We start from the raw sequence: 27137 nt of genomic DNA on the forward strand, positions 1-27137 counted from the left end.
TTAGCTTCAAAGTGGCTGAGGCAGGCCCACAGTGAGGAGAAACATGTGCAGTGTCAACAGAGAAGAGCCGGAACGCAGGGCTTCCTCATATCTGTGTGTCCTGCTCTCTCTTTAGTGGGGGGCACACACGTAGAGACAACACTTGCGTTCAAGACAGCAGAGAAGCTGACGAGCAGGTACATGGATTCTGTCTCTGGATCTCATGCTCCTGAAGGAACTTGGCCTTCTGAGAAACTATGGATAATAGGCATCTACCAACAAATGTACCTCTGGGGAGTGGGGTAAAAACCCCCTGCAGTATAAGCTGCAGACTGCGAAGCCACATGCTAACTAACCCTGCAGATTTTTAAGAAAATATTAAAGATTTGTGCATATTTATACAAGCATGACTTAGGCCTCTGGACATGATGGACTGTGTCACAATAGCTTATCAACCTACGCTTACTTCTTTTATATGGTTGGTATGCTGATCATCAGGGGGAAATCTATAGATATGAAGGTACTTAACTTCATCAAAACATTCAGTTCACTGCTTACGGAGTTTCAGTTCTCACCAGATGAAAAAAGACACATGAAAAAAAATGAAAAAAGAATCTGTGTTAAGATTGTGGTGCTGGGACTTCTTTGTCTTGGCACTAAAAACAAACAGTAAAAACCTTCCTATAAGCATTGTGTATCTATATAAAACCTAAGGGAAAAATGAATTGTATAAATCTGGCTGACTCCTAACTAAATACAGTTGTCTGTGGGACTATGTACTTTCTATGACCTAGTCAATACCAAAATTTGGATTCTGCTTTCTGGGGAATAAGCGGGAAGATGTAACTTATTTTAAAAAAGAAACGAGGTTGAGGTCGATTTTGACTCCCTATGCATCAGTGACAGGATGCAACTGTTAAACGCTGTCATCAGGAGAGTGCTGTCACATTGGGCAGGCGAGAGCAAGTCTGTGCTCCATGCCGGTCAGATGGTATCTGCGGTGCTATGTTCACATACGGCTGCTTTAAGAGGGATGCTGAGCAAGTAAAGTATGCCTCAACAGACGGCAATGGAACAGCAAAAGGGCACAGAAAATCTTCTCAAAAAAACAAGCCGAAGGCTCTGGAGAGTCTTCTCCAGGACGTACCTAGAAAACAAACGTGCCACAGTGTGGAGGAGGCACACATGGTTGGAAACTAGCAGGAGACAAGACTTTTGCTCAAGAAAGGAAAGATGATGCCTCATCATGGAACAGGTTGTGAGCCACCCATCAACAAAGGCATTCAAGTTGAGGTGGCATCTGTCAGGGTTAGAGAAGTTGGAGCCCAGGTCTCCTTCATGGGTCCCTGATTCTAACTCCACCTCTGCCTTCATGAATTAAGAAAGTTCTTGGTGAAAATGGAGAATAACATCTGGGAATGGCCTTGATTAGTTTTCTCAAACTAATCTATGGATTCCACAAGCTACTAATGATACACTGGACCCAAATAATGCCAAGGCACATTGTATACTACACGGCACCCCCGCAGATGTGATTCACAGCACACACGGGCTCTGAGCAGCCCCACATCACCAAATCCGTGTGACTGTGTAACCCAGCTGTTTCTGAAACACTGTTACAGATGCTAAGTCCCTATCATAAGAGCCCTGCTGTGGAGAAAGGCATACATTTCTTTTGGGGAAAAAAAGCCCTAACAATTTAGATAGCTGCTTTTAGGAATGAATCAGCAGAAGAACTTTACCAAAAAGAATGTAAGATAACCACAAAGTGACTCAAAGGGCCACAGACCTAGAGGAAACCTAGTAATTTGGTCCATTCTCCCAACCAGCGCTCAGCTCCCTATCACCCTTCCAGGCCCACAGGAGAGCTGCCGCGTGCCAGGCACAGCTCGAAACCCAAATCTGTGTTCTCCTGTTAATCTTTCCTACCTCCAGTGAATGATTATTGTACTTCTTACAGATGAAGACAGTAAGTCTTAGCAAGAAGTACCACCTGTCAAAAGTCAGAACAGCTCCTAAATGCCAGGGCTTGTGTCTCCAGGGATCCCAGAGGATCTTCTTCCAGAGAGGAAAAATCAGAGTGGGATTTGAGGTAATGCTTGGTGGTGAATAAAGCCCCCAACAATTTTCTTCTTCCACAGGGACCCAGAATTTATAGAAGCCCTTCTGTGTTAGGTGTGTAAGAATGTCACCCTCCTCTTTGACCATTTCCAGGAAGACTCTGGCTACCCAGACTGATACAGTTACTCACTTGAGAAAGAAAATACTGCACAGGTTTGGGTGGTAATGTTTCTGGGCAGTTTACAGCTCATTTACCAGACCTCTCATGACAGAAGAATCTATGTGCTGCAAATGAAAAGACCTTGGGTAATCAAGTTTCCTCCCCCAACCACCCCATCACAATTTTAGTATTTAAGATGCCCGGCTTTCAAAGACCTTAGTCTTTTAGTAAACTAGATGATGATGTAGCTTCTGTAAAAAAAATATTAAGTGCATTTGAGTTTTCTGATCTCAGAGACCTCACCATATTCGCCCCTTCTTACCAAGAACATCACCGGTGGCCATGATGTCACACGTGTACATTGCTGCCATCAGACGCTGAGGTTTCACCTGCAGGGCATAGCGACAGGCTTCCTTCATGGTGGCGATGAGCTGTCCTGAGAAGGGTCCGTAGCAGTCAGTGAGTGAAGACTCTCCTCTCTGGGAAGTCTTCTTCTCCACGGGCTCAAGGCTGCCATCTTGGAGTCCCTGGTTTTCACCTCTGCTGGAACAGGCTTCTCCTCCCCCCTGTCCCTCCTGCACCAGGTTTCTTTGCTCTGGATTGTGTTTATCACTCGCCCCTTGTTCCTCAAATTTACTTAGGTCCCATTTTTCCAGAACGAAACAGACACCCATGAGAGGCTCCTCACACATGGGGCCAGAGAGGGTTGCTAGCTGGAAACCACTCACGATGCTGTTGCCAAAATCTCGGTATCTACTGGTCTCTTTTGAAGCTTTGATGGCTGGGCCTGTCCATACTGAGTTCTGAAAGTCTTCACTCTTATTTACTAATATGTTGGGCCCGCATTTCCTTGGGCCAAATGACCAGATCTGGTCAACAGTGTTCCTCCATTTCCTCCCTGTTAGGTGCTGCTCTAGTCTCCCTTTGAATTCCCACATTTTTTCTTGGGTCTTCTGGTGCATCATCTGATTATGCCTGCCCTCATTCAAAGAGGATGTCAACTGCTCCATAGAACGAATCAAATCACTATTTTCTTCCAGGATCTGTGTGACTTCTTCTGGAAGGGGCATGGCTCTAACACTGAGTGTGGCAAGCTTATTGGGGGTTGTTATGGTGATGAGCCCATCAGAGTCAACTTGGATTCCTTCAGGGATTTTGCTCTGATCTTCTTTTGTTTGGTGGATAACTGCAACTTTTTGTTGTTTGCCTATTTCTTCATTGACCATGTCAACTTTTGGGGGTTTGGTGATTGTTTCTCTGAATGGAATAATGGGTTCAGATACACTGATTTGAATCTTAGCAAACCTAAAGACAAATTCAAAAGAAATAGCAAGGTTATATAATAAAAAATGGCATCAAAACTCCCATGTAGAAATATCACAAAATGGAGAGTCTGCAAAAACACAGAAACACAGAAGTGATTTACTAGGAAAGATCGGTACTGTACATCGTATCAGAATTCAAATCCGCTTTCATTTTGGATTGAAAGGACTCCCTCTAATGGGGACATACCTTCAGGGAGTTCTGTGCATATATAAGAATGTCACTGCTTTGTTCACTCAAAATAAATAAGCCATCTATTTAGAAAAAGATGTTATGAGTGGAAAATAAATATTTTAGTAAGATCTGACATATGAATTCTTTAAAATAATATTTGCCAATTTAAGAACCTGGAGAAGAAAAGCTCCATGATTATAACTCTGAACAAAGAATATCAGAACTTAAGGACACCTTTTCAAGTGCTGGCAACATATCTGGCTTTGATAGTGAGGCTTATGGCAAGGCTAGCATGATGCAGGAGTGTGCAACTGGGGAGATGAGGCTTTATTTAATTAAATTTAAATAGCCACACGTAGCTACTGAGCATGTGATATGTGGCTGATGTGACTGAGGAACCGAAGTTTTAATTCTACTTAACTTTAATCTGAAATAGCCCCACGTAGCCTGTGACTACTGTATTGGCCAGCGCGGGTCTTGGACCTTAGTCTGGTACCATGTTCAGAAAGCCCCTTTTCCACATGTCATGAGGTTTAGTTTCATGCTGCATCTTTTTCCAAATGAATCACGAATTTGCAGAGAGGGGATTCAGAGAAATTGGGGTGGATTGATTGTGATGACAAAGAACCATGCAATTTTTCTCTTCTTTTCTATCTAGTTCACTCTCAGGTAACATCAAGGCTCTGGTCTGCTCTATGTCTGCCACTGGCAGTGGATGGATGGATATACAGATCAATGGACATACAAACATGTATGTGCTCACATATACATGTTATATGAAATTTTGGGATTGCAGAACAATGCTTTTCTCTGGGAAATGTTATTCAATAAGAATATTGAACATTTCTTATTCAATAAGAAAACTAAACACTAAGCATAAAAGTTTATCCACATTCTGTGGATCTAGGCAGGTATTTGGTTTATCTGATTTTATTCTTTTTGATTAAATTTGAAAACTCAATAAATGGATGGTTTTCTAAAAACAGCATGTTATCAAAATTGGTAAAATTGAACCTAACTGATTTCAGAATATGGAACCTGAATATACCATAAAGTGTGGAAGAAAATAATGTAAAAAGACATTATTTTCAAGAAAGGTTTTGGTTTTGCCAGGGAATGTGTTCACCTTCAAGGATTAGCTTATTTCAATGCTGTTATGATTCACTGTTATTACTGTTACAGAATATGTAAGGGATGTTTTCTTGACTTTGCATTAATTTAAAATATACTTTGTGAGGGGCACCCAGGTGGCTCAGTCACTTAAGCAGCCGACTCTAAATTTTGGCTCAGGTCATGATCTCAGCGTTGTGAGACTGAGCCCCGTGCTGGGCTTGGCACTGAGCATGGAGCCTACTTGGGACTTTCTCTCTCCCTCTCCCTCTATCTCTAAAAAAAAAAAAAAAAAAAAAAAAATAAGAAAAATATATGCTTTGTGAAATAGGTGATGGGGATTAAGAGTACACTTACAATGAGTACTGGGTAATGTATGGAACCGAACTACTATATTATACACCTGAATAATATAACACTATATATTAGGGGGCACCTGGGTAGCTCAGTGGTTGAGCATCTGCCTTTGGTTCAGGTCATGATACTGGGGTCCTGGGATCAAGTCCCATATCCGGCTCCCCACAGGGAGTCTGCTTCTTCCTCTGCCTATGTCTCTGCCTCTCCCTCTGTGTCTCTCGTGAATGAATAAATAAAATCTTTTAAAATAAACCCACTGTATATTAGTTACACTGGAATTAAAATTAAAAACTCAAAAGTACTACCTTATTCAAGGAATTGTGGCTAATATAAAAATTATAGTTGAAGTCATCATCAAAATGCATTTGGTGCCCTCTATGTACACCAGGACATGCCCCACACATTTTCACGTGTTAAGAAAATAACAAAATATACTTTAATAATATTTGAACTTGACAAAAACAGTATATACAGACAAACCTGCAGTTCAATCTTAAGAATTCAAATATAAAGTCTAAAATAACAGTGAGAAAAAAGGATATATTTTTTTAAATAGTCATTTACTATGTATGAGGCACTGTGCTAAATGTTTTACATGTATTATATCTTTAGTATTCTCATTTTCTAGAGAAGTAAGAAAGATTAAGCCACACCCCCAAAGTCCCAGAGCTAGTCAGTAGAGGACCAAGGACCCAAATTTAGGTCTGACCTCAGAATCCATTCTTTTTCCAGTTATACTACACTGAAAGTTAAATAGCACATCAAAGGAATACTTCACCACAACACTAAGTAGCTTTTATCACAGGGTATAAAAATTTATTTGTATTAAGAGATCTGTTAAAATAATATAGCATATTAAAAATGTCAAATAAAGTAATCAATCTATGCAACCATCTATAAAAATGCTTAGCATTCAATAAAATTTTAATACCCTTTTCTGATTTTTTTAAAAAAGGAAAGCATTTAGCAATCTCAGAAATAGGAAAATATTTTTTAAATTATCATTATTTTGAGAAAATACACTCATGTTTTTAGAACATTCCAGAAAATCACTGCACAGCTACTAAGATAATGAATGCCACATCTATGACATCACCCCCTTTTCCTCGTGTTGTGAGGTGCTGTGTGTCAGACTAGCCTTCAAGTTTCGGAGGGTCCCAGGAAGTCTCTACAGGAATCATTTATGAGATTGATGAAAACCACGCCATGGAAGTGGGACTGTGCACAGGATGGTCACACCTGCAAAGCCCCTTGGGATCAAAGGCTCTTCAAATCCCAGGAATGCAGAGCCACCATTACTTCAAAGAAGATGCAGCAGGCTCAGACACCCCAGTAACTTCCTGCAGTTTCCTGTCACCCTGACCACCACCACCTGGAGGTCTTGTGGTCTCTGACTGGTACTTCCTTGAGCTCTGGACACTGAGAACACTGACAGTTTCTCTGGCCTGGACAAGACAGACTGTCCCCTACCTCCCGCTCCTGCATATAATATATTCCTGAAAATGTGTGTGAGCTGAAAAGGAAGCTTATGCATTAGAAGGCAGGTTCTGTCCCATGAGGGCTAAAATACTCTAAAATTCTATAGTCCTATAGGACAGGTGACCAAACAAACATCTACTGATCTGTGACTGACGACATGTAAACAACTTATGACTGACCCACGTAAACAACCACTCAAGTCAAGACTATTCGCTGTCAGGACCTGTCAGGGTTTCCTCCAAGTCCATCATGAGTTCTACTGTCGTCCTTTCTTTAAAATTCTTTTTATCACGTGAACCTGGAACCCCCGTACTTTAGTTCAATCTGCTCTGCTTTCTTGTGCTATACGTATAAACAGAATTGAATTTTTTTTTTTCAGTTGGGTTCTTTGGCTCAGGATTATGTTGTGACATTTCTCCATGTTCGCTTGTTAGCTTGTTCACTGAGATTACAGAATTTCATGGTAAGAAAATATCAAAATTTATTTATTTACCCACTGTGCTGTTTGAGTTGTTTTCAGTCTTGGGCTATTAAAATGTTTCTTGCTATGAATATTCATGATGCACGTTTGTCAAACTTTGTGTTAAGTATCCTTAGACTAGAAACAGGAGTAGGTTTGCCAAGCCACAGGAAATACCTACATCCTACCTGAGTACATAGTATGGAATTGTATTCCAAAGTAGTTGTACCAATTCACATTCCCACTAGTTATGTAAGTGAATTCCTACTGCCTATCTCTGCCACCATCTGATACTGTCACTTTTAAATTTCAACCACTCTGGTGGGTATGAGGTATCTCACTTTGGTTTTAATTTTGTTTCTTTAATTAATAAGTGGAGTATCTTTTCATGTATTTATTGGTCTGTAGACTTCTGTTATGTAAAACACCTGTTCAAGTCTTTGTTCCAGTTTCTAGGGATTATTGCCTCTTGAATGAATTCCTCTCGTGGAATTCTTTATACATTGGGACTTTAAGTCCTTTGTTTATTGCACGTATTACAAATGTGCTCTCCAACCCTGTGTCTTACCTTCTTACTCTTCATAGTATCTTCTGATGATTAAACTTCACTTTGTCATTTATGCATTTAACACTCTATATTTAAGAAGCTTTGCTCTATCCTGAGGCCTCGAAGATATTTTCCCATATTCTAGGTACTTTAAGATTTTGCCTTCCACACTACTATATACCTGGAATAAATGTCTGAGTTCAGGATGTCAGGAGTTCAGAGGCCTGAGCTGCCAGCCCCATCTGCAGCCTTCCCACTGTTCCGCTGTACCCCTCATTTCTATGCTCTGTGAGAGTCTACCCACCCATCCATCTATCCTTGTATCAACAGCACAGAGCCTACTTCTGTAGCTTTAAAATAAGTTTTGATTTCCAGTGAGTGCAGTAAGAACTTGCACCTTGTTATACTTTCTTTAAGGGTTTTGGTCATTACTGGCCCTTTGTATCTCCACACAAACTTCAGAATCAACTTGCCAAGCTCTGCAAACACATGCAGTTAGCAGGATTTTGATTGGGACTGCTCTGAATATATAATCAGCTTGGGGAAAGCTGATATCATTATAATATTAACTTTTTAAAGCCATAAAGATACTTTCTTTCGTGCTTTATAGGTTTTGCACAGAGGGTCTATAAATGAGTACATTTTATTCCTGGGTATTTAATAGTTTTGTTACTATAAATAGTAACCTTAAAATAATTTTCATTTTCTGTTTACTAATGGTATATAGAAACGCAATAGATTTTGCATATTAATCTTGAATAGAGCAACTCTACTGTATTTACTTTCTAATCCTAACAGTTTCTGTAGATTCTTCTGGATTATTAGTACACAATATCATGTACAAACAGTAATGGTTTTAATTTTTCCCTTCAATTCCCATACCCTTCATTTTTTATTCTTTATAATGCTGCCCAAGACGGATAATATAATGCTAAACAGAACTTGTAACAGGAGGTACCCTTGTCTTATTTCTGATCACAAAAGAAAGCTTGCAAAAATTTCACCCAGTAAGCACATGTTTGCTATAGTTATTCTGAAGATACTCTGTATCAGTTTAAGGAAATTCCCTTCTATTCCTAGTTTGCTATGAGTTTTGATCATGCATGAATGCTGAATTTTATTAAATGTTTTTCCTTAAAAAAAATGTTTTTCCTTTGTCCACTGAGATGATTTCTTTTTTCTGTTAATATGGTAAAGACACATTCATTGGGATATTTTTTTAAATAAAGATTTGGTTTATTTATTTGAGAGACAGAGGGAGAGAGAGGGAAGGAGAGAGCATAAGCAGGGGGAGGGGCAGAGGGAGTAGCAGTCTCTTGACTGAACAGGGAGCCCCACTGGAGGCTCGACACCAGGACCCTGAGATTATGATTGAGCCAAAGGCAGACGCTTAACTGACTGAACCACTCAGGTGACCCTTGATTGATATGTTTAATGTAATTCCAACTTTGAATTCTTTTGATAGTTATAGGACTATCAGGCTTTCTATTTTCTCATGGGTCAGATTTTTCTAGGACTTGGTCCATTTCCTTTAAAATTTATTGGCATAATACTGCTTATAATATTCTCTTCTGTTTCTTGGCCTGGGACAAGCTACCTAGCACCTGATTCATCAAGGTGCCCTAAACACCGACACGCCACGAGGGACTTAAAGATACAGTGACCTGTAGTCAACACCAGCTGACGCAGTTACTCAGGGTCCCCATGGGGCACGTAACAGAACTCTGCCTCACGGGGTTCTGGAGGATCCATCCATTATCCTCTCCAATGCTTAGTCTTCCCTGCTAACTATCCCTCCCTACTTGGGCTCCAGGTCTCCTCTTTGACAAGGGGCAGTAAACAATGAACTTGAGCATTATTTCTCGGTCACACCAGGGCCACACGGAGATTATTTGTGTTTTCTTTTGAAGGGGGTTGGTGTCCTCACTTTCAGAAACGAATTTTTAGAAGAAGATAATAATTCAGAATTTATCAAGTATCTTATTAAAACAGTATATATTTTTTGAAAAGTAGTTATGTTTTTGCTTTTGTTAGCCTCATTCAATGTAAGTCTAAATTATTTTCAGGTATTTGGATATTTTTTAAAAAGGTTTACATAGAGTAGTTTCCAAAATAAACTGATGCATTAAAGTATTTTAATGCTATGTTAAGGGCATATTTTTTAAAAACAAATTTCTTTTATTGTAAACTATAGTTCTTTTCTCCTGAGATAAAAAAAAGTACCCATATGAAAGCCATGAAGAGGAAAATGAAAAAAGACTAAACAAAGATACAAATAAGTAATAGTCAATTCAATTAACTTTAGGTTTATGGGGAAAACATTATTTGAAATGTAATTCTAAGTGCCGAAAAGCATTTTTTTTTTTAAAGAGGAGTTAATGGCCTGAGAAATGTAAGGTTATTTAACCTTAATTTTAATTGGCAACAGAGTATGAAAAGAGAAAATAATTTAGTTCAAAGACCCCAAAAACTAACATAACATTTCAATGGTTTTAAAAAAAAAAACCCTCTTGAGAACTATTATTTTTTAAATATACTTTAAGATTTATCCAATTAGCATAATTCTCTAACCTGATACTATAACCTTCAGAAACTGTAAGAAAATGTTATCAATATTGAGGAAATGGAAGATCTGCCTTCCAGTTTTGTGCTAATCATGGCTATAAAACCATTTAAAGAAGGAATAAGCCACAACATCATTTAAACTAGAGAAAAGAGCTGAGGAAACTCCTCCTCCAGCAGGAGATTTTACAACATCCCCAGGATGGTGCTGCAGAGCAGCTGTTTTCATGCTATTCCATTATCAGCAGTAGCAGGATGACTGTAGCAGTAATACTACAGCAGGAATATTTTAGTAGTAGTATCGTAGCAGGAGTAGTAATAGTTGGTGTACTACTATCAATGTGACTGGCGCATCATAAGGATTAAATGAGACAAACAGTGTTTAATACAGTGACTGGCATGTAATATTTAGTATATAATTATGTTGATTATTTATAATTATCATTACAATCATCACAGCCCCCCAAAATTTTAAAAATAAGAGGAAGGAAGGTCATGACAAGGCACTTCATCAAAGAAAAATGAATGGCCAAGAAATACAGAAAGAAATGTTTCAATAGCATGGAAAATGTCTTTATTAACAATGAACATCTTAGCCATCTTCCAGACTGGTGAATTTAAAAAAAATATACAGGGTTGACGAAAATTTGGGAAAAGAGGCACTTTCAAATACTTTTTGCTGGCTACAGTGTAAACTCTATCAGCCTTTCCTAAGGTTAATGTAGATCAGAAGCCTAAAAAATATGCCAGCAATATATGGCACCTGGTGAGCCAGAAATAACACCTCTGAAGTTAATGTAACCAAATCAGAGCTGCGCATATGCAGATGTCCATATATATGAGAATGTGCACAGAACAGGCTGCGGGTTTGAGAGCCCAAATGTAAGTGAGTGGTTCTTTACATCCTTCTGGCTTTTCCTAATTGCTATAATAAACACACATTGGCTTGGGAATAAAGAGGAAAAGTGTTATTTACAAAAAGTGGTCTGGGATGCCTACTTCCTGAAAGGCATCACCACCAGGATGGAGAAACAGATCCACTCAAGGTGTACCTCGCATAGACTCCATCAGGAAGGAGAGAACTCTGTCTCAGTGGCCCCTGAGCTCACAATGTATGACGTCATTCTGTTGCCCTGACATGCTGTGTGTGTGTGCACCTACAGGAAAATACTGATGTGTAGAGATATTCTATGACTTAAGCTTAAAAATGTTAGAGTATTCAAGTCCAGAAGTAAATGGTCAGTCATTAAAAACCTAGTCTACAATCTGACAGCACAGTAACAGTTCATGTTTGAATTGAGGGCATTTCATTTTTCTCCAAAAACAAGCCACAAAGTCCCCCTGGTTCAGGACCCACTGCCCCCCAATGACTTGGGGGCTATGCTGGCCCACCACCATCCTACCTTTCTTTCAAGTCATCCAGGCACCGCTGAAGGTGGACCTCCCCTGCCGTCACTAAGACATGCTCTCCTGTTTCTTGAATTAAGATCTGGACACAGGGGTCAGCCTGGTTTAAGAGTTTCATTCCTCTGACGAGCTGAGGCATTTCACCTAGGTTAATAGAACGAAGTGCTGATTAAGAGCAGCATAAGGACTCATCAAACCTCAAGACGATGTCCATGGACACTGAAAGGAAAAGTATAATGAAAGTCTTAAAATAACTCTTCCAAATCATGCAGCAATGTGAAGAAAACTGACTTCTGCTCATTTGAGTACAGAGCGCTAATGTGAAACACTCAGAAGCTTACCATCAAGACTCCCAAAGTTGGTTTATACCACTTCTTCAAATGCTTGGCAAATACAAACTACCACCACTGTATGTGTAAATCCACCTAAATTGTATTACAGAAGTACATACTCTCTACCTAAAATGTAATAGAGCTCTTCCCCAAAGAAGAGTTAAAATCAACAAATCAGCAAATAATGACAACAAAACCCCACTTCACATGGTATTCAAGAAACTGCAGCAGAGCCACACATGTAAAATGATCACCCTGAGGCTCTTGACAAAACTGTGTTTTAGAAGAAAGCTGTCCTGTGGGTGGAGGCCACTGTGCCCGCTGAGCCATGGGCACCTTCTGTGTTCCCTGCTGCCTGTGCTTCTGGCATGCGGCAGCTTTCCTGTATGGTCTGTGGGAGCTGAGGCCATGGCCAGGATTCTGGTCCATATCGTGGGCTTAGCCACTCTTTCACACCTTCCTGCATGCTCAGCAGCTACTGTTCATTTAAGTAGAGACTCCAGTCTTGAAGGCATTTCTATGCAGCCTGGTTTCGCTTCTGCACTTGAAGGAAAGCCTCTACCATTCCTCAATGCTTGGTTTTCAACATGCCAAGCAAACAAAGCCACAGGAACTTTCTGCCATCAGTAGTTTTCAGTATGTCTATTCCATGGCTATTTATTTATCCATATCTACTTGGTTCTGAAATAAAGCTTTTCTAATGATAACACTTCATATTAGCTAGTGACATGACAACAAGTACTTCATAGAGACAAGCTCATTAACTATGTGGCAGAAATGAGTACCATTCGTGTTTTATGGATGAGGAGGCAGGTATGGAGAAGCTAAGGACTTATGTCAAGGTCCCAGCACCATGGGCTTTGAAGCATGCAGGACAGGTGTCAGCACCCCGCAAAGCCAGGCAGCCATGAACCACACATAGGATGCATGCAATAAGAGGACCCCACTGCGCATGGGGCTACCAGACTCGGTCTCATTTGTTCCCTCTCAGTATACTGTGTCTTCCTCTGCCTCATTAAGTGGACTCACGGGCATTACCTAGTGTTAACTTAAGTTTCATAGAATTTGAAGCATGGCTGAAAAGCATTCCTGCAAAAAGACCACTGATGACACAAATAACACAAAGCACAGAGGAATCAATAAAAAAATAAATAAAAGAGCTTTCCACCAGCTCCCCATTAGTCAAATTACAAATTCTTTAAAAAAAAAAAAAAAAGAAAGCAAATACACTTAAATCTATCTCTTCATAGTAAAGGTGACAGTTTAACAATAAAGAAGAAACTTTCTCAAAATAAAACTTGGAATATGGAGACATTTTGAAATTAGATGTTTGAAAATGTTTATTTACAATGATAGTCATTTTGTTGGCAAAAACAACATTGATTTAACCTCTTAAAATCTGGAAGTTGATTTTCCTAACCTGCTTAAAAATCTTCCAAATCATCTGTTAAAGATAAAAAATCAACATCTTTTAATACTGTAAAAAAATCCTGAGATGATGACAAATACTATCTGGATTTAAAGGAAATCTTTGTGTATAAACTACTGACTGGGTTTTAAAACAGACACTGTGAGCTAGCAAAGGCAGCCCATGATCTATTTCTTCCATCTGGACCACACAGTTTTGAGGTGTCTTTCCTAGTGGTGAGGCCCATTTAAAGTGATGGGCCGAAGTCAATAGACGCTACAAGCAGATCCTTGGATGGCTGTATCACAGTCCTGTGTCAGGACAAGATTTCAAAAACAACAAATTGTCTCTGTGGCAGCCATCTCTACAATAGCCCAGCTGTCCTCACCTCCTGGCAGTCCTGATGGGCCCATGTGGGCCAGAGTGAGCCTAAGTGCTGTGTGACCCCCAAGCCTCAGCCACACAAGCACTCAGCCCCCATGTCAGGGTGCTGGACTACTGGCTAACAGCAGCTGCCATGCTGTGCCACAGGGCACTGACTACTCCCTGTAGAGCCTTGGGCAAGAGTTAGTGTAAGCCTCAGTTTACCTCTCATGAAGATGGGGATAACACAGCACAGGGCTAGTGAGAGGATTAAATAAAACAGTCAATGTAAAATCCTTAGTGTGTGGCATGGAGTAATGAGGAAGAGGATAATACTGGTTGTGGGATGTCTACACTGTTTTGTACTGGGGTGTCTGATCTTAGGAGGACCCTGTGGATACAGAACTGAGAGGTGGTCACCATGGTATCCTAACTCCAGCTTCAGAAATCAGAAAAAGAAAAGTGGATGAACAAGTGCTCAGAATTACCTACGCTGAAAGTGAGAAAGAGGCTGCCTTGTAGATTAGTCAACACAGTTTGTGAGTATGAACAAGAAAAAACGGCCTATTCTGCTCAGAAATAAATAGCACATCCACCTGGTGGTTCTCAGGGGCAGTATCACTGGGAAGTCTGGGTACCAGAGGGTGGACACCACAGCAGTTGGCACACATCATCCATGGAGAATGGGGCTCTGCGCCACAGTGAGGAGGGGCACAAGAGACTAGGACACAGTAAACACAGAGTCACTGTCCCCGAGGGCTCACGGGGTGAGGACAGCATTGGGAGAAGTGTTCTCACACATCCTCAGTGTGTAATGAGATGTGGGCCTTGTAACAACAGCAAGAAGACAGAACAGTGGGTATAAAATTCGGACACAGAAGTGTGGGAATGGGGCACCTCAGTTACAGTCAGTAACATGCACAGTAAATCCAGCAAAAACAATACATCTGTTGGGAAAAAGGTGCAACACTCTTTAAAATTATGAGAATTGGGTGCTCCTTCTAAATCATTTTAGTTTCTTTTTTACCTAGTACATTCTAATGAAACACATATGAGGGAAACTCTAGCATCCAGATGGATCATCCTTAAGTCTTTCTATTTATTCCATCACCTCATTTATGGAGAGGAAATCACTCTTACTGAGAGTCTGCTATGGAACGGGATGGAGATAGGATGGGGGCAGGAGCGAGGTACCAGGGTCCCTCTCCTCCTGCTGCCAAAGCTGTAGAGAAGCTGGTTCGGCTCCCTTCAGGGCTAGGAGTTAACTCGGCAGAGACAACAGCATAGGGCAGCACACAACCCTCAAACAGATTTCAAATATTATAAATTTCTAGTAAACCATCATGGTTTGAATTATCAGTTATTTCTTTAATCTCTGTTTTAAAAGTTTAGATCTAAATGGAGTAGAGAAGAATTAAGTAATACTAGAAAGGCCTAAGAATAAGCTATGGTTGCCAGACTCAAATGTCACAACTCCAATAAAACTGAACTTTCTTGTACTGTATGTACTTCTGAGGCCTGGAGGCAGCTGACAACAGCCAGAGCCGGATCCGCAGTGGAAGAGAAGAGCCAACCAGGAGGGCCCAAGATCTGGACAAGCGCACAGAGAGGAAGTGGGTGTTAGATAGAATAGGGTAAGTCCATGCAGTCAGTCACCACACGCTGGTCGTCTCCAATGACAGCCCAGAAAGGAGGCCGTATCCCTGGGGCCCAACGAAGATGGCTGTTTCCTAGGGTAGAACCCAGAGGTCAGAGATGCAGTTCTCCAAGTATCTGCTCTAGTATGCAGGGAGCCTCAATGCCAAGGCTATCTGGTAGAACTTGAGGCAGAGACAAGCTTTTGGAAGGCCCAAGTTCTGGGGCGAGGAGGCGTACAGCCATGCAAGGGCAACCACTTCACAGCGCTTGTCCTTTGGGTCCCTGAGCACAGCCTGGAGGTTCCCTGACCTACCACCAAGCACTGGGAACAGCAGAGTTGGGGTTAGCGATGCCATGGGAAACTACATACAAGAGTTACTGAGGACTGCTCAGGCAAATGCTAGAAGCCAAAGACTAAGCACCAGTCAGGACATAATCTGGCATATGTGGGTGGGGCAGGACATGCTTCTAAACAGGCAGGAAATGCTCCGTGTCCAGATAATCTAGCAAACCTAGAGGGAAGGGCTCCCCCCGTGCCAGGGCTGTGAGGGTGCAGAGATGCCCTGGTCTCTGCCAGACAGACCCAGTTTCTCAGGGAACAAAGGTGCCTAAGTACACCATGTTCCTAAGGCAGAGGTCAGATTCCCTTTGGAGAACTGGCAGAATGTGTGGCCTGATGGCAGGGTGGGGGGAGGACTGCTTCTATTATGCACCTGAATGAGAATTCACAGCATACTGCTGAAACAAATAGTGAGGAGTCAAGTATGAAATCCATGCATTTACAAAGTGTAATGAACATCACAGGCTTTTAAAAATGAAGTCATCTTACTTGGGTGTTTCGGTTCAACAGCAACCCTCACAATAGGGGTGGCCTCGAAGTTGAGCGGTATGAACGGCGGGCAAGATGGCACACTGCACAGTGTTGCTGACTTCAGCACCAAGTCCTGAAGGCCCCCGATGCCTGCAGGGAGGAAAAGATCCATGCGATCAGTAAAGGGTGATGGGTTCTGAATTTACATCAGAAAAATAAGACCATCAACCCAGTGTATACATTGCTGAGGAAAAACACTTAAAGATGTTGCAAGGAACGAGGCCGACCAGCACCCATGGATACTATTTAACTGCTGATAAACAGGAATTCTGCTGGCCACTGGCTTCCAGACGCACAAATCATGTGGTTATATCAAACTGGGCTAACACATCTCTACTTTGACCACAGAAGTGATCACATCCAAATACATGTCTGAAAATACTGATGATTTCGAATCATAAGTTTTAGTTTTTTTTTTTTTTTTAAATTTTTATTTATTTATGATAGTCACACACACACACACACACAGAGAGAGAGGCAGAGACACAGGCAGAGGGAGAAGCAGGCTCCATGCACCGGGAGCCCGACGTGGGATTCGATCCCGGGTCTCCAGGATCGCGCCCTGGGCCAAAGGCAGGCGCCAAACCGCCGCGCCACCCAGGGATCCCCAAGTTTTAGTTTTTTAAAGTACATTAATGTGATGAAAGTGAGTGTCTACTGAAATAGTCTCTTTTCTCAAATCCTTGCTTCGGGTCAAGGGCATTTGGAGACTTCAGGTTTGAGGCTGCTCTGGAGTCCTTGACCCAAGCCACCCTCATACCACCCCAATTTTAGAAGAAGACATCGCACTTTCCCCACTTCAGGCTCTCAGAGACAGTTGAGTAGGACCCTCCCGGAGGGCATCCATCCCTGAGCAGATGGGGGCAGAGAGAGTGCTGACAGGGGAGCTCCTGGGGCATACTGAGCCTCACATCCACACTAAGAGCAGACAGCATTTTAGAAGAACTCAAGTCATACGTACAAGGGCCATTTTTGTGCTTCTGGGCTAAGGCAAAGATTAGGGAGGGTATGGAAGGAGAGGCAGTCTACTCAAAGGAGAGGGGACACAGGAGACGGGCAGGGACATTCCATCAGCATTCCATGTCTCCACTGTGAGCTCAGAAACAACAACGGAAGGGAAACAAGGAAACAACTCTGTTGCCTTTGGTTGACACCCAATGTAAAGGTATTGGGGTGATGGGATGCTCCACGACCGAACATCCAGCAAGGGAAGGGAAGTGACACAGAAGCTTCCAGCACACAAGCTCAGAAGGTGGTGGAGAGGTCTCCCATACAGCGTGGTGTGACCATACAGCGTGGATGGCCCTCCCTCGTCCCCCACTGAATGCCCCCAGTCTTCACCACCTGCCTGCATGAAGGGAGGCTCTAACCACAGGAAATCTCCTCCTATGGCTACACATGCCCAGTTCAGCTCTCCAGAGGTCCACATAAGACAGGCTTCCATGTCCATCGGACACCCTCAGGATTTTGAAGGCTCCCGTCAGATCCTCTGAAGCCTTTTCTGCCTTACACTAAACATCATTAGCTCCTTAACTGTTCAGCTCATGAGAGGATTTCTAGACCTTTCTTGTGCAGGGGACCCTCCCCAGACTGAAGTTTCCAAGGTCCTAAATTTAGTCCTCGTGTATCCTGTGTATGTGTCTGGTCAAGGTATAAGTTTCTTATCACCGTGCCCCTTGGCCCAGCACACAGAAAGGTCTACCCTGGTCCCAAGCTTCTTGCTACTTCCCCGTACTGGTAAACAATGATGGAACAGATCTGGGTCTGCCCAAGTTACCACCAAGTCTACTAGGACTAACATCCTCTTCCCTTCCTCTCCCTCTGATCATGCACACACAGCACATGGTTTCAATGGAAACAGAGAGGCCAGTCCTTCCTCTGTATTACCAGAGATATAGGCTGCAGATGGTCAGCAGATTGGCAACCCTGTCTGTCTGAACTTCTGGTCTACATTTTGCTATTCAAATTACCAAATCTATTCTTCCTACTTAGATGTGTCCAGATTTGTGAACATGATTGTAATTCCCCCAAAAATAGAAAAGAGAAAAGTTATTACCACAGTATTCTTAGTCAAGGTTAAGGATTTACAGAAAAAGCAATGCTCCAAAGATCATGAAAAACCCACCATCTGTATGACGTGTCACCATTTTTACTTAATTTAAGATATGATCTTAAAACCCAGGAAAGGGACCATTTAAGTTATTGGGCAAATCAGAAAAAAAAATTTAGAATCACTTTTAGAATTCCTTGAAATACTAACAGATAATTATTAAGTGTACACTCTGGTATTTATGTAAACCACAGTTTAGAAGAAGCTTTTTGTTTTCAAATGATAACACAATTTTGAAAAAAAGGATACCCAGGATCACACCATCCTAAGATCATCAATGTTTTCATTTCCCCCGCCCCCCCAGGCACACATAATTTATCGTTACAATGTTCATATAATTTTTTATCCTTTCTCTTTCACTCCTATTGCTCAAGTCACAGTGATAGCAACTTTGGAGGAAGAGTTTCTTCACAGAAAGGACATTTGCTGAGGCCTTTTTCAACTGGGGCTGAGGGAGTAAGGGACATATTCCTTCAAGAGAATCACTTGAGAATTTCTGGGACAGAATAACAGTTCAGAAAAAAAGATCAAATTATCATGTCATTGATTAGGGTTAAGGACTAACAAGAGTACAAGCTTATTTTTAAAAATATTTATCAAAAACAGATGTATGATCTATGAGAGAGAGAGAGAGAGAGAGAGAGAGAGAGAGAGAGAGAGAGAGAGAAGACAGGCTGAGGAAACAGGAACATGGGGTCACAGCAACGTCCTGAACACCAGAAAGCTAGCGTTGTTTCTCTATGGACACGGGCAACTGTTGCCTGGTTGAAGATAAATGATCCAAGTCCTCTCTGCTCCGATTTCTTCTCTCCACAAGATCACTTAGGTGAACTCTGGCTCCGGGGCTGGGGTGGAAAGTAACACACCCAGGTAAATGCCGAGCCCTGTGCTATAGGCCCCTGCCAGGCTGGCACACTGCCCCCTCCCAATTCTTATTTATGCAGATCAGCACTGGACAACACAATCAGGCCCCAATTTTTTCCAGGCTCTCTAATGTTTCCCTTTCAAAAGTATTCCAGAAACAATATACAGGAGCATCTTTTATGTCTCCTCTTTTATGGTCTGAGACTGGAAATTTGGAGTCTGAGAGACAGGCTGGCTCTTTGCTGACAACGTTCTTCTATTCTGAACAACTCCCTGAGCACAGGCTGAATGAGTCTAGGCCCAGGTCACACCAGCGGGCAGGAAGGCATTAACAATGTCACTGAGTTCTAACACTGCTTCCTACAGACTGGACCCACTGCCCATCTGAACAGCATTACTATTTTCAGGGAAGTCTGGATTCTGAAGTGTGCATTCAATGCTGGTATAAAAATGGTATTGGATTTTAAAAAAAACCAACTTTGTAGGAAAAGATGTTAATGCTCTAGCTGGAATATAGTCTCCTAAATGCCAAGGTTTCATTTCAAGCCATTTAAACATTACTGCTCAAGAACCAGCAACTCGTTCCTCTTAATCTGTTTAATATATCTGAGATACCAGCTTCCTTTACATCTCCACAGCAAATGCTAGTTATATACCATGAACGCCCACAGAGCCTCAGGCCCATGAGAGCAATGAACGTGACCTTAGAACAGACATGGCAATTCAGATCATGTTGCTGACCCTTGAACAACAAGGGGTCAGGGGTTCCGGCCCCCATCCAGTTAAAAATCCGCGTGTGACTTTGACTCCCCTAAACTCAACTACTAACAGCCTGTTGTTTACCGCAAGCCTGGTAACATAAATAGTTGATTAATACATGTTTTGTATGTTATATGTATTCTACACTATATTCTTATGATAGAGTGAGCTAGAGAAAAGGTCATTAAGAAAATCGTAAGAGGAAAATATATTTACAGCACTTCATTTACTGAAAAAAATCCACATATAAGTGGATCCACGCAGTTCAAATCTGGATCCAGTTGTTCAAAGATCAACTGGATAAAAAAAAAAAAAAATTTTAAAGTGCAAGTTTCCAGGGTAGTGTGAATCCAGAAAACCACTGGCTGGAAGACCACTTTCTAGTCTAGGTCCTTCTGTCTTTGGATCCCAAAGAAGCCCAAATCTTCTGTCTCAAGTTCATGCCCTTATTCTGTATTTTTCAGCAAAACTCTTATTCCGCCCCCTTTGACTCGCTCCAGAGGGCAACACGGGATCCACACACTTTATAACTTGTTACGGAGGTAGGGGGGCAGATGGGTACATGAATATAAAATATACTCGAGGGCCTTTTGCAAGTCTGCTTGGCTGACAGAATAAATAGCTCCAAAGTAGACTAACAGTGCTGACTGAGGTTTTCAGAGGATTGGTCACGTTTCCCCAGCATGCTCAAGTCCATTAAATCAATGGCCCTGTAGCTTGTGTTACAAGAGGCCCCAGGGAAAATCTTACAGCAGTGACATCACCAGGTCAGAATTTCTTCTTCTCATAGGGACAGATGGAGCTCATAAGCAGTTAATAATAGTTCTTAGGCAAGTTACATCAAGACCAGGGCCTTGCTCTCAGAAGGGCCTACAGTAAGGAGAAGAAGGAATACCTGAGGAAACAAAAAGACTTTTTTTCTGGAGCTGTGGAGGTTTGCTGTCCTTGTCCATGTTAGAAAACAGCCAAAAACTTGCCCTGCAGTGTCCTGCAGCAGATAGGAGTAACACCTGGGCGTCACAGTGGAGTCTCAATTTACACCCCAAGAAAGAGTCCTAAGGGAGCCAGACCCCCTCCACTCCTGCAGGAACAGACTAATGCCACTGGGCCTGTAAATCCTCATCTAGAATCCATGCTAAGGGAGGCCCAGGATTAAAATGATGGAAGAAGGGGCACCTGGAGTGCTCAGTCGGTGAAGCATCTGCGTTCGGCTCAGGTAATGATCCTGGGGTCCTGGGATGGAGCCGTTGCATCAGTCTCCCTGCTTGGCGGGGAGTCTGCTTCTCCCTCTCCCCCTGCTGCTCCCTTTGCTTCTGTTCTCTGTCTCTCTCTCCCTCACCTCTCTCTCAAATACATAAAATCTTAAAAAAAAAAAAAAAAGTGAAAAAATTCCAGCTTGGGCCTGGAAGTGGAACAGAGCACTAAATGCTGCCTGATATCCTATCTCAGAGCAAATAAAAAGGCAGTCAGAGAAAGAAAAAGAAAAAAGCCTTTAGGTCATCTCTTGGTGTGTCATATCAGGACCAAAAAGACTTCCAGAGGCGCTTTCTAGGGAAGCCAGGAGTCTAGAGTGCCTGCGGTGGAAGGCGGGCCAAGCTGGAGGCCAGGGGAACACACACAGAGCATCAAGGGCCTTGCACGCCACGCCTGGACTTTCCACTGAGGGCGGATGTGGGTGAACCAGACCTGGAGCAGAGCTGGCAGTGAGGGCTGTTACTCCGAGGCTGGGCAGAAGGGATGAGGAGGGAAGTGAGGCCAAGATCCAGATTTCACATCCAGATTTTGGACTCAACAGAGGATAACCTGTCCAAAGTGTTTCTCTACCCTTCTTTCAGCTTCATAATTATTCCTGCCATTTGTATATGGGTTTTTTTTTTGTGTGTGTGATAAATATTGTGATTCTTATTTTTCCCTCTAGATCATAATTTCTCTTTTTGTTCTACGTCTATATTTCCTCTCTAGTACCTTTTCTGAGCCTTTTTTGTTTGGTTTCTAAGCATTTAAGCTTATGATGATTATGTTTTAAGGGCAAGGGTACAAACAGGCACTTCATAAAGTTTTTTCAATGAACAGGTGAACATGACCACAGCTGTGTCCTCAGAACTGAAGATCCAGATATGGACAAAGGCAGGTGAAGTTGGTGACAATAAAATGTGACAAAGGTCACAAGGAGAAAAACACGAGGTTTGTTCATGGAAGAGAGAGAAGTGGGTATGGGGGATGACTGGGGAGGTGAGGTGGGAGGGCAGCACCACGGGGTGGGGGCAGGGGTGGTGATGGTGGACATGGCACCTTCGGAGACCCAGTGGGATACCGGCCAGCATCCACAGAGGCCCTGGGACCACATGTATGACTGAAGATCCATTTTCAGCCCACTATTTCCACTTCTCTGGGACCCTGCAGCTGCTGCCGGTTCTCTCATCTAACAACATGTGACCATGTTATGTGCACTTTGTGGTCACAGGAACCAGGATGTAACTCCAGCTTGAGCATTACACCGGCCACCTCACCCTTCCAAGTTCCAGCTCCCTCATGGGCAACATGCAAATGCAGCAGGTGGCACCTTTCCAGGGTTCCTGTGAGCCGAGGATGCCCACACACAGTGTCTGAGTCCCAGGCACACAGTGAGCATGCATAAATGGAAGTGGTGGTGTCGTAGTTGTAGGGGTTGTTTTATTACTAAAGTTCTTAACCAATTTGGGGTTGTTTTTTTGTTTGTTTTTTTTGGTGTACGGTATGAATTCGTTAATTTTTTTTTTTTTACAAATACTATTAACTGGTTAACTATTACATATACTGGTTAACTGTAAAGAAGGTTATAATAACTTCCTTTGAGGCATAAAATTCATATTCATAATCAGATCCACATAGGAGCTTTGTATCCTGGCCCACTGACCTACATTTATATTTTACACAGTTTTATGGGATGCTCCTTTGAGATAGGTTTCAACTCGAGTGATTTAAATAAACAAGGAAATATAACAAAAGTAACCACATAAGAAGTACAAAATGCCTGGTATGGTTTAAAACAACACTGGAAATTTGTTTTTATGGTTAAAAAAAAAAAGAAAAGAGATATGGCTTTATACAACCAGACAGTTTTAACTGGATTTATGTTTCAGCTCAAAGTATTTCCAGGTATTTCCAGTTAAAAGTGGGAAGCAGAGTCACTTGCAGATGAAGTGGCAATCTTGTCACAGGCTCATACCAAGCCCTGACTGAAGGATCCAGGGAAGAAAACAGAGGGCAACCCAAATGCACGAGGCCTGAGAAGAGCCTCCAAGCTCTGCGCTCAAGTCACAATACAGACAGAGAAGCAAGGCTCTGTTCCTAACTCCTTTCTGGGAAAGTAGTGCAACTAAAGGAAACCCAATGCACAATGTAGCAGTTGCAGCACTGGCATGTCTGATTACACAGCACGCGCGAAGAGCCCAGAATTGTGTATGTGGGAACCCAGACATGACCAAGGGGACACAATGGGGGAAGGAGGGACCACTGGGCAAACATCATGGAAACAACAGTACGTGTGCCTTGACCACACAGCACATAGAAAAATAAATCTCTCAGGGATCGAAACCCTGAAGGTGAAACAGAAAAACAAAGCACAGATCACAAGATGACACAGTGAAGACTGGTAACTCTCACGATATCATTAAAACTGTATCACAAAAAAGCCAAGGATTAAATGTTTCAAAGTATTTTCAATGTTTAAAAGACAAAGGATTAGTAAGCATAATATATAAAGAATAGAAATCAATGAGAAAGATAGGCAAGCCACTAGCAATACAGGTGAAGAACATAAGCACTTCCAAGAGAAGACTGAAAGACAAGGAAGCTCTGAACAGTCAGAAAACACATTAAAAAAATCTTAATCTAAATAATAACAAGGTAAATGCAAGTTAAAACAATGAGATGGCATTTCATACCAATAAAACCGGTGTAAGTCTGAAGAAAGCACGGGTTTAGTAAAGAAGTGCAGAATAAGTAGGTCCTCTGCACTGGAGACAGAAACAATTGTCATGACCACTCAAGAGAACAGCTCTGCATGTTCAGCGAAGTACGCCCAGACAGTGCAGCTCGCCAGTCTGACTTCCAGCTGTATATCCCCCAGTGTTGGTAACATCACAGCAGTGCACACTGGCAGCAACCCAGAAGCAGTGACACAACACCAATGGTACGTATCTAGGAGATCTGGTCTCTACTGGGGACATTTCTGGTTGGAGCCTACTGCTGGCATTCAGCAGGCAGGACCAGGGACCAGGGCCTTGCAATGTGCAGAAACATCCACTGCAAGGAATTCCCCCAAGGTGGCACAGCTTTTGAGTATTCTGCTGGACAAACCTGCTTATAATGATCTGAGCTTAAATCTAACTTCCTTTTAATAATGAAGTACTTTCTTCACAGTTTAATATATTGAGCTTTCGAGAATTCTGTTCTGAGAAGGAGCTGTTCACCATTTCACTGACAGCCATGCACGGCATCTGAGTCATCAGTACCATACTGTACCAAGCTACATCTGCAGCCACCACACTCACGGTGATTGCAAGTTCCTTACTTGATTATGCTATCGGTATGGTCAAACTGGAGCACTGACATGCTGCAATGTATTTAATTTCATTGTGGATCATTTCTCTTTTATTTATCTTATCACAACAAAGGTAACCATTGATGTTTTTGAAATTAGGCAAGAAGGTAGATTATCATCGAATTTCATTTCTAGGTGGATGTTCATTATATTACATGCTATTTTTATGATTATAATTTTTTTTAACCAGAAGATTAAAAAAAAAAAAAACACAGCCTTTCAGTTGCTCCTGTGCCTTGAATGCTTGCATTGTTTGAATGACCACACAGCAATAAACTCTGTGATTATCCTGCATATGTATTACATCTGCATTAGCCAGTTTAGGCCCTAGATACTAAAACTGTGCTCTCACCTCTGGACTGCCAAAATTGGATTTCCCTGGTGCCTGATGTCCACTAAGGGAGTTTTGGATTCTTATCTGATGGGAAGCTAGAATGTTTCCTGAGGTTAATCAAGGTTCTGAGATTGAGGCGTCTGATACCTTGAACTATTCACTCTTAGTTCCATGAAGACCCTAATCTCGAGATCCCCTCACAGGCCATCCTGGCATTAGATGTGGGCCTGTGTCACCTGACATTACCACTGTGTCCTCTACCATTCATAATAATCATTTTTCCAATGATTAATATTTTCTTCAAAGTCAATTCAGTAATTACAGAATTTAGAGGGTCCCACAGAACCTTATAATCTCATATATCATGATTTATTTAAAAGTAGAGCTCAAAATAGTTGGTGAAAGAATATTTCATATAATTCCTGTCCATTTTAGATTTATGTCAACAAACACTAGTTGACCACTTAGATTTACAGGTCTGTGCTGAGCACTATGAAGGACACGGAAATGAAGACCAAGACCCCACATTTAGTTTTCTTGCATTTTGTTACTGTAAGTGCCAGCAGAGCATTTTGAAAACTCAGTCACATTGTTGCTGATAGTTTATTCAGTCCTTGAGCCTTGGAGTTTGAGATGTCTGAGACTACTGCTATGTGTCCCCATCTTGATGAAGCATAGTTACTATGGCACAGATACAACTTACTTGATACCTGAAGAAATGTAATTTCTAAGAAGAAATGAAACTGTATTAGAATGTTAACTAGATTTTAAGCAAACTCAGGTCATCCTAATGTAAGCTGGTACTTTTGCCAGTTCATGCAGCTTTCAAAGCATTGAAAGTCCACAGTTGTTACTGTGGACTGATCACTTTATAGATGAATAAAATAATATATCACTTAAAATATTAGTGAGGCTTACATTACAGTAGTAGTGGGCTTTAATTTTATAATAAATGAAAGCATTTGGTCAGTATTGGTATCAACTCCCTTAATAAAGGACCAAGGAATCTGTGCTAGAGACTAGATTAATGGGAGAATCAGCTTAAAAAGAACTGAATAAGATGGGGCCCCCGACAGATACATCCATTCTCATTTGCTGCTCTCTCATAAAATGACAGGTCAATAAAATTTCCACAAGGTAGCAGTTTTCATCACTGTAAGTTAGAACATCCTAAATGCCTAGCAATATGCTGAACACAATATACCTGTCAATAAAATACCATACTACAAATCGAATTTTGAAGACTACCTAGACACAGATAAAGCAGAATATAAAATTATATGCTGTAAAGATGATATGAATAGGACTATAACTAAAAATGAAAATTGTAATAGTATTAGGATTGACATTATGATTATTTTAAAATAAAAAGCATTGTAACTCTACCATGAAAAGTTATTAGACACAAGCTGTAAGAACTCTGGAGGGTTTTTGTTTGTTTTTAAAGAGCTGTCATTAACTGGGTCAAATGAACATAAACCATATAAACTGATTTACAGCAGAGGGAACACCACAGTGCAGTGAGGATCTGGTAACAACTCTAGTCACTGGCGTATCTGCACTGGAAGAAACAATCCATGTGACTCTCACCTCATACATTTTACAAAGACCAATTTCAGACAGATCAAAAGTCTAAATCTCATAAACAGAACAAAACAGTTTACAGAAGAAAAATGCAGAACTTCTTATGACTTTGGAGCAAGCAGATTTCTGAAAAGGACACTAAAAGCACTACTCATAAAAAATTGGTAAGTATTACACTGCATTAAAATTAAAACCTGGGCAGCCCGGGTGGCTCAGCGGTTTAGCGCCACCTTCAGCCCAGGGCCTAATCCTGGAGACGGGGATCGAGTCCCATGTCGGGCTCCCTGCATGGAGCCTGCTTCTCCCTCTGCCTGTGTCTCTGCCTCTCTCTCTCTGTCTCTCATGGATAAATAAATTTTAAAAATAAAAAAAAATTAAAAACTGTGGTCCACCCAAAGACACTGTTAGAGAGCAGAAGGTAACTCCCCGAGTAGGAAAAAATATCTCCAATAAATACATGCAACCAGGGACTTTAATGTAAAATATATGAAGAATATGTACAGATCAATACAAAAGAAGGCAGAGAACCTTAAAGAAAGCAAACACTTAACAGGCAATTCATAAGTGGGTAAAAAATCAATGGTCAATAAATAAATGAAAAGGAATTTAAATTCACTAGTCATCAGGGAAACCAATGTGAGATTCTACTCCTGCACATACCAGAATGACT

General features: G+C 41.6%; 1 protein-coding gene across 2 annotated transcripts in view; it reads right to left on the reverse strand.

Annotated features, from left to right (window-relative positions):
* Nucleotides 1-27137, reverse strand: part of EFL1 (elongation factor like GTPase 1) — a 118342-nt gene that overhangs the window by 15741 nt on the left and 75464 nt on the right. For both annotated transcript variants that reach the window (XM_055326281.1, XM_055326280.1), the window contains exons 16-18: nt 16190-16321; nt 11616-11763; nt 2523-3505 (exon numbers count right to left, since the gene is read on the reverse strand). In XM_055326281.1, coding sequence (XP_055182256.1) covers nt 2523-3505; nt 11616-11763; nt 16190-16321 — 1263 coding nt within the window. The remainder of the gene's footprint in view (nt 1-2522; nt 3506-11615; nt 11764-16189; nt 16322-27137) is intronic.

This window comes from Nyctereutes procyonoides, unplaced genomic scaffold (assembly GCF_905146905.1).
Source record: "Nyctereutes procyonoides isolate TBG_1078 unplaced genomic scaffold, NYPRO_anot_genome, whole genome shotgun sequence".
Classification (NCBI taxonomy): Eukaryota; Metazoa; Chordata; class Mammalia; order Carnivora; family Canidae; genus Nyctereutes; species Nyctereutes procyonoides.